Genomic DNA, 8,474 nt, shown 5'->3' with positions numbered 1-8,474 from the left:
ACATCCATTCACTCGGTTTATTGATGGTTTTTTTTGTATCAAAGTTGTAAGGCCCTCTAGAGAAATGCAAGTTCCAGTGTGACATTGCTCAGTGTGTGTGGAAGGGGTGCGGTCCAAAGGAAGGGGCGGGGCCAAGAGGAAGAGGCTGGGCTCTGGGCGGGGCCACGCCACACTGCCGTAAAGTGTCGCGCACGGACGTGAATTTGCTTTACGGGAGGCGGGGAGTTTGAACCAACCGAAGTTGATCGAGCGGCGGCGGGACCGGGAGAGAGCGGAGAGCGGAGAGAGCGGAGAGCGGACCGAGCGCCGGCAGTGGATGGTCAGTCGTTCCTTTCTGTCGCTTGGGGCCGTTTGTTTAATTGTCTCTAAACAGAGCCCGAGCTAGTGCGCTGGGCCCGCGCCCGTTACCGGGGCAACCAGCGGTAACCACCCGGAACCCGGGAAAGACCCCAGGCTCCAAAGCCGAGAGGCAACAACAGTTTGTATTTATATAGAGCCTTTAATGTAGTGAAACGTCCCAAGGCGCTTCACAGGAGTATTATGCAATAACTATTTGACTCTGAGCAGTGTAAGTAGAAATGAGCGCAGGTGACCAAAAGCTTGGTCAAAGAGGTAGGTTTTGAGGAGCGTCTTGAAGGAGGAAAGAGGCGGAGAGGTTGAGGCAGGGAGCTCTAGAGTTTGGCCACCAATGGTTGAGAATTAGAGGAGCGCAGACATCTCTGGGGCTTATGGGGTTGAAGGAGATTACAGAGATGGGGAGGGGCGAAGCCATGGAGGGATTTGAAAATAAGGATGAGAATTTTGAAATTGAGGTGTTGCATAACCAGGAGCCAATGTCGGTCAGCGAGCACAGGGGTGATGAGTGAGTGGGATTTGGTGCAAGTTAGGACACAGGCTGCTGAGTTTTGGATCACCTCTTGTTTACGTAGGGTAGAATGTGGGAAGCCAGTGTGTTATCCAAACCCCAAAGCTGGGAGCAGACAGCAAACCTCAAAGTTGGGAGCAATCCTGATACCCTAAAGCCCCAGAGCAAACTCCCAAACTGTAGTCCCGAGAGAAAACCCCAAAGCTGAGAGGAAACCCTAAAGCCCAAATCAGAGTGCTGACCACAAACCCTAAACCCCAAACCCTAGTGTTAAACAAAAAAGGAAAGACTTGCATTTATATAGTGCCTTTCATGACCACCAGACATCTCAAAATTCTACAGTTAATGAAGTACTTTTGGAGTGTAGTCACTGTTGTAATGTGGGAAACTCAGCAGTCAACCTCTGCACGGCAAGCTCCCACACACATCAAATGACCAGATAATCTTTTTTTTTGTTATGTTGGTTGAAGGGACAAATATTGGCCAGAACGTTTCATCTGAAAGACGGCACCTCCAACAGTGCAGCACTCTCAGCGCTGCACTTGGGAGTGTCAGCCTAGATTTATGTGTTTGAGTTTCTGGAGTGGGACTTGAACCCACAACCTTCTGACAGAGCACTAAACACACACCCCAAACCTGAGCGCTAAACACACACCCCAAACCTGAGTGCTAACCCTAAAGCCAGATCCCGGTGCTGGGCCTGCGCTGCGTGCCAGGGGAATGGGCGGCACCACGCTCAATGCAAGTGACTGTTGACAGTGCAGGCTGACATAAATGACACAATTTAAGGTTTGGGGTTGCAACTCTGGTCAGAGTAATGACCAGGGTTAGAGGTTAGGGTTCTGATTTATGTCTAGGGTTCAGGGTTCAGCTCATGGCTTGACTCGGGTTAGGGTTATGTCTAAGGGTTCGGGTTAAGACTTGTATCTCGGGTTTAGCGTTCTGACTGGGGGTTAGGGTTATGATTTCTGACCAGGGCTAGGGTTTAGGGTTATAATTTAAGACTAGGTGTTGGGGATTAAGGTCATGACATGATTAGTGTTAGGCTTGGCCAATGGTCCCTGTAATTTTCTTTGGTTGCATGCCCCTTTTAAGGCGCTGCTCAGTCCATTCACAGTTTTGCCACGCACGAACTTTAACCTTGGAGAAGCTGGTCCTGGGCTCTGTGGGATGGCAGAGAGTTGCGCAGCTTATAGGGAACATTGAATATGACTAGGGTTAGGAGGTCAAGAACATAAGAATTAGGTGCAGGAGTATGCCATTCCACCCCTCGAGCCTGCTCCGCCATGCAATAAGATCATGGCTGATCTTCGACCTCAACTCCACTTTTCTACACTGTGTCCCCATAATCCCTTGACTCCTTTAATATTCAAAAAGCTATCGATCTCTGTTGTGAAGACTGAGCCTGCACAGCCCTCTGCGGTAGAGAATTCCAAAGATTTACCACCCTCCTGAGTGAAGAAGTTTCTCCTCGTCTCACTCCTAAATGGCTGACCCCTTATTTGGAGACTGTGACTGCTGTTTCTCGACTCCCCAGCCAGAGGAAACATCCTCCCTGCATCTACCTTGTCTAAGCCTGTAAGAATTTTATATGTTTCAATCAGATCACCTCTCATTCTTCTAAACTCGAGAATATAGGCCTGGTCTGGTCAATTTCTTCTCTTAGGATAAACCCCCCCTGCCATCCCAGGAATTAGTCTGGTGAACCTTTGTTGCACTCCCTCTATTGGAAGTATATCCTTCCTTGGGTAAGGAGACCAAAACTGTGCACAATACTCCAGGTGTGGTCTCACCAGGGCCCTATATAATTGCAATAAGATGTCTTTACTCTTGTACTCAAATCCTGTTGTAATAAAGGTCAACATACTATTTGCTTTCATAATTGCTTGCTTGTGCCTCCATGTTAACTTTCAGTGATTTGTGTACAAGGGCACCCAGGTCCCTCTGAACACCAACATTTCCCAATCTCTCACCATTTAAAAATTTCTCTGCTTTTCTATTTTTCTTACCAAAGTGGATAACTTCACATTTCTCCACATTCTGGCCCCAAATTTCCCCAGCCGCTTAATAGCGGCGTACCTCGATGTGGTGCGCCGACTTCCTGGAGGAGAGAACGCGCCAAAAATCTTCCTGTGAATTTGGCCGCTCCCTTGTCATCCGCATCAGCGCAGCAGCGTGTGTGTGTGTGTGTGTGTGTGTGTGGGGGTCGGATCTTCGGCCGCGCTTGCTCAGCGTGCCCGGTAGGGGGGTGGGGCTTGGGCCCAGCGTGTCGTGTAGTGCCAGCAGGGGCACACATGACTGTTTCAGTGTGCACAATGGGCGCTCCAGTCTGTGCGCAGTGTAACAGCCAGCTTGGCAATTGGCCAATTAAAGGGAGAGTGTCCTCAGAATAAGTGGCTATGGAGCACATATAAAGGTGAGATCTGAATATTGATTTTTGTGTGGCTGAGGGAGTGGAAAGGAGTGCCAGATGGTTGTAAGTGTGATCTTTGAACATTATCTGCGTTTGAGTCCAATAGACCAATGGCACAAAAGCGTGCAAGAAGAATCAAGAATTTCCTCCATAAGGAAGTGGAGAAATTAGTAACGGCTACTGAGGAGAAATGGCTGGAGCTGGATATCGGCAAGAGTGGTCTGTCAAAGGTCTCCCCCAAGGAAATGAGGAAAAGGTGGAACCTCGTTGCCGAAGAATTCTCTGCTGGAGTCAACACTGCAAGATCTGGAAGCCAATGCAAGAAGAAATGGCAGGACATTGGTCAAGTAGTGTGTATAAGTAATTTCTTCATCTTTATATTGAATTGCAGTGGAAAATGTGAGCATCTGTATGTGTCCCACCCATCTGAAGCGCACCATGTCTGACAATTTATATTTTCCTCTTTGCAGAAGAAATTGGCCCAAAACAAGAGGGCGAGAACTGGAACAGGAGGAGGTCCGCCAAATCTGCACCGACACCCCTGGAACAGAGGGTTGCTGCCTTGCTGACTCGCACTGGCAGAAAAAGAATAAACTCTGCGCAAGCTAGACCCACACGTGAGGGTGTCATTAAAATGCATAGTGGCCCTTCAAATCAACCTGCTCACTGGCCTGCTACGCGTGAGACTACTCATGCCACCCATCATGCTCCCTCCTGTGCTGCTAACCATTTGACTGTTGTATTGTCTTTTGCAGAAGAAGACGACACTCCTCAAGATCCTGAGGATCCAGATGCGTGCGCTCCAGACCAAGGCGGGTGGGGGGGGGGAGGAGGGGTCCATGGAAATGTGTGCTCAGGAGATAGTGATATCGATCGTGACATATCACAGGGCACCACAGCCAGAATCCTCCATTAGCTCCTCGGCGACCTTCCATGGTTCACACGTTCCGAGGTTGCGGGTTCGAGTGGCGGTCAGGAAATGCATCTTGAGACACCCAGTGCCCCACCATCCCAGCCTGCGCCTCGCACTGGAGGGGTGCCACTAGGTAGACCCACGGCAAGGGGAACGAGAAGCCAACCAGTCTCTCCTGAGAGGCAGCCCTCAACAGAAGTAAATCAGATTTTCTCATTGGGTGAGGAGACCAATGCCCTCAAGATCACTCGTGGCGGCCGTCACTGGAATGCGTGATGAACTCGCCACACTATCGGGTGAAATCTCTGCACTAAGATGGGAGCTGAGGGTGGACATTGCAGAGGGTGTGCAGACGATGGCAGATGTCATGAGGGAGCTGGCTTCTGCAATAAGGGCACAAAGGCCGGAGACTTGAATTTCACTCCCACTTCACTCCACGCACCAGCCACTGGTCAAACCCAAGCTGTGTCCCCAACCCCCCCCCCCCCCCCCACTACCACCACCACCATCATCATCACCGATCCTATAAGGAAGTGCACTTTCCCCAAGATGTGGGTGAGGGATGGGTGCAGACTTTCTTTCCTGCTGTGGATGTTGTTGTTTGTATCGTTGAAGTGCACTGTAAAATTCATAATAAAAGAAATTTTGCATCAAAATATTTTGCATCCTCCATTAGGACCACGCTACATTTAGGGTCAACTGTAAAAAGTTAAAATCCCTCACCCCTACAGTCATGCATGCCTGCCGCCCCTAGCCCTGGCGGGAGGGCTAGCCGGTGCGTTCTGCAGTCGCCAAGGTTGGACCGCTCTCTTTTCTGTAGCTGATTTATCTTTTATTTGTGGTGATGTTGTGCTGAAGATGTTGTAATGTTGTGAAGGTCTTTTAGAGCGTTGGAATCCTCTAACTCACCTCCCCCCCGCCATCTCTGGCTACCTGTGCTGATTTCTTATTTGTCGGTAAGGTTTTACTGTGCCTACAAAAGTGGCCACATACATTAGCCCAAGTTAGTTTGGAGTAACTTTCAGCTTGCCACATTTGCTTCTATGGCCAAAACAGGTGTAAGTGGCTGGTCACTCCCCCTTTTGGAGAAAAAAAACAAAACTAAAGCAAAAAATTAACTAACTGACTTGCACTGGAGCAAGTTAAGTGGGGAAATTTGCGATTTTTAGTTACTCCAAAAAAAGCTACTTGCTCAAAAAAAAAGCGGGGCAACTCTGGGGGAAATTTGAGCCCTATATTCCATTTTCCATGTTCTTGCTCATGCACTTAGCCTGTCTATATCCCCTTGAAGCCTCTTTGCATCCTCCTCACAACTTGCATTCCCATCAAGCTTTGTATCATCAGCAAACTTGAATTTCCACTACCCTTCGTGTGAAGAGGTGCTCCCTGACATCACCCCTGAACGGTCTAGCTCTACTTTTAAGGATATGCCCCATTGTTCTGGATTCCCACACGAGAGGAAATCTTTTTTTCTCTCTCTCCTCTTTCCTTCGATCATTTTAAACACCTCAGTTTGATCACCCCTAAATCTTCTATCCTCAATTAAATACAAGCCCAGTCTGCAATTTGTCCGCATAACTTAACCCTATTATTCCCGGTATCATTCTAATGAATCTGTGCTGCACCCGCCCCGAGGACAGTATATCCTTCCTGAGATGTGGTGCCCAGAACTGAACAGAGTATTCCAGGTGGGGACTAACCAGATCTATTGTAGTAATTATCATCTGATTTTAATGTTTTTCTTTCTGCTTTTTTAAAAAGGTGTTTCACTAACATGGCTTCAAAACAGCGTGACTCTCGGCTACTGCTGGAGGAACAAGTGCGGAGACTGTCGGAAGAACTTGCTCAGTGTCAGGTGGGTTTTGTTCGTATCGTATGGAAGTTGTCCACTTTTGCAGTTGACTTTTTTGAGGTGCAGTAGAGATTGAGATTTCAAGATCTATTGACCTAAAGCTCGTGTACAGTATAAACGCTGGCACAGACCAGTGGGGCCGAGTGGCTGAGTTCTGTGCTGTAAATGTTATGTATTCCTATGTAAAAACAACAGTGAATGTGCAAGTGAAGAATGCTACAGGTATAACCTAAAATGAAAAAAGAGAATTTTCTATTTTATTTAAACTAGTCTATTCCATAAAACCATAAATTCTGTTGTCTATTGCACTGAAATTGTGGTTGGTGGCAAAGCTAAGGAGTATACTGCCGATCTCCGAAAGAAATCTGCACTTACCTGGTGCGAGGCTCCCTTCGAAAACTTGCATTATTTTGTTGCGGAGTTGTGCGCAGTGTAGTGGCCCACGGATTCCAGAGGGGCACCATGTGCGTAAGCGTACCTGTGATCACGCGGGGAGATGCGCCAATCAGGAAACAGAAACCTCCGATGTCTATTCATGATTTTTTTAATGCTTCATTTTAGCGACGCGATGTAAATGTCCGGCTTGTGTGTCTAGGTTTCATGTGTGCAAAAGTTTCACTGCAGGGAAATCACATTTCATTAATAGTTTGGTTCACATCATGAAAGCCTCAAGGAACAGTCTGCTATGTCATTGCATTTCAAACAGTTAACCGAAAACGTTAGACACTTGATTTTTTTTTTCTGTTTCTTTCTGTGGGTGAATCTGTTTTGTGAAATACATCGCAGCTACTGCACAAGTGGCATATTTTTTATAATAAACACATCTTTGTGATCTTGCTCTGAAATGAAAAGGACGCCAGTGCTTTGGTAGTTTGTTTTCACCCTTTGCCTATTTGTCTCTGCGAATGTTGTTGTAATAGTTAGAAACTGGATATATTAGTCAGGTGGCTATAAATATTTAAAGATAATTTTAACTACATTTTTATCATTATGAAAATAACTGTATATTTCAAGCTGCTGCATATTTCCCCCCCCCCCCCCCCCCCTCTTCTGCTGTGCAAACAGGCTCCTGCACCTGTTTGCACCAGCCCTAAAATTTTCCTGCGTAATTGCTGGGCAGTTGGTGTGTAATCAGCCTAACTGCGTCAGCGATAAGAATTTGACAGTTGCAGCGAATGATCTGTCAAGTCAGAACTGAAAGGTCAATGTGTGAACAGTTAAAATTTGACCCTTAAATATGAGATGATATTAAAGACGAGAAATTATTGCTGAGTATTTACTGTGAATTTAATGTGTTTTGTTTAGGATTAACTATGCAAGTTTAATGAGTGATAATCTTCAGTTTTTGTTATGAGTAATCATGCAGGTAGCATGTACTGTAAGAGACAAACAAAAGCAAAATACTGTGGATGCTGGAAATCTGAAGTAAGGATGATTAATGCTAGAAACACTCAGTAGATCAGGCAGCATCTGTCATCGACCTGAAACGTTAACTCTGTTCCTCTCTCCACAGTCTCTTCTGTCTTCCAACCTATCTCATACTTCCCTCTTCTTCTTTCTTACCCTCCCCCTTTCAGTGCTTGTTAAGAATCTGTTCTTTCCGAACACTCTCCAGTTCTGACAAAGGGTCATCGACCCGAAACATTAACTCTGCTTTCTCTCCACAGATGTTGCCTGACCTGCTGAGATTAACAGCATTTTCTGTTTTTATTCCAGATTCCACCATCTGTAGTATTTTGCTTTTGTTCCACAGTTGCTACCTGACCTGTACATGTTTCCAGCATTTTCTGTGTTTATTCTTGAATAGAGGATACTGGTTGGTGATTGGGTTTGAAAAGTGTTATCTTTATGGATATATTTATTGCCTTTGGCCAGCACCAGTCTCTGAAACACCATTTTGGTTTTGGCTGGTTGGTGTGTCTTTTCCCAGCTTCTAGCAAGTTCTACTGTTCAATACATTGTCAGTTTATTTCCTCCCTTGCTTCTCTTATAACCTGGGATACATTTCTTCTGGGCCTGGTGATTTATCTACTTTCAAAGATGCTAAACCGCTTAATACTTCCTCTCTCTCTGTTTATGTCGTCTAATATTTCACACACTTCTTCCTTAACTGCAATGTCCGCATCGCCCCTCTTTTGTGACAATAGACGCAAAGTATTAGTTAAGGACCATAGCCACGTCTTCCACCTCAACACCTGGGTTACATTTTTGGGGGCCAAGTTTTAGCCTGAGTTGCTCCTGTTTTTTTGGAGCAACTGGTTTAGAATGTAGTATCTTAGAAATTTGAATTCTCGGCATTTAGTTTGCTCCAGTTCTAGTCAGTTAGAACAGTTTCACTTTGGAACAGAATTTTATTTTCAAAAGGGGGTGTGTCCGGTCACTTATGCCTGTTTTCAAAGTTTAGGCAGTTTTTGTACGCTCGAAAAAACCT

The 8,474-nt window shown here is 46.1% G+C and overlaps 1 protein-coding gene across 5 annotated transcripts in view; it reads left to right on the top strand.

Moving 5' to 3' along the window:
* Positions 1–248: 248 nt before the first annotated feature.
* Positions 249–8,474, top strand: part of cntln (centlein, centrosomal protein) — a 559,253-nt gene continuing 551,027 nt past the window's right edge. For 4 of the 5 annotated variants that reach the window (XM_070886564.1, XM_070886537.1, XM_070886546.1 and 1 more), the window contains exons 1-2: positions 2,024–2,443; positions 5,953–6,046. In XM_070886564.1, the coding sequence (XP_070742665.1) occupies positions 2,352–2,443; positions 5,953–6,046 (186 nt within the window). In that variant the 5' untranslated portion in view covers positions 2,024–2,351. Of the gene's footprint in view, positions 320–2,023; positions 2,444–5,952; positions 6,047–8,474 lie in introns of those variants that run through there. The other variant, XM_070886555.1, reaches the window with a different exon arrangement.

Source organism: Pristiophorus japonicus, chromosome 1, assembly GCF_044704955.1.
Source record: "Pristiophorus japonicus isolate sPriJap1 chromosome 1, sPriJap1.hap1, whole genome shotgun sequence".
NCBI classification, from domain to species: domain Eukaryota; kingdom Metazoa; phylum Chordata; class Chondrichthyes; family Pristiophoridae; genus Pristiophorus; species Pristiophorus japonicus.
The sequence above is the reverse complement of the archived record's forward strand: the minus strand, read 5'-3'. Positions and strand labels throughout refer to the sequence as shown.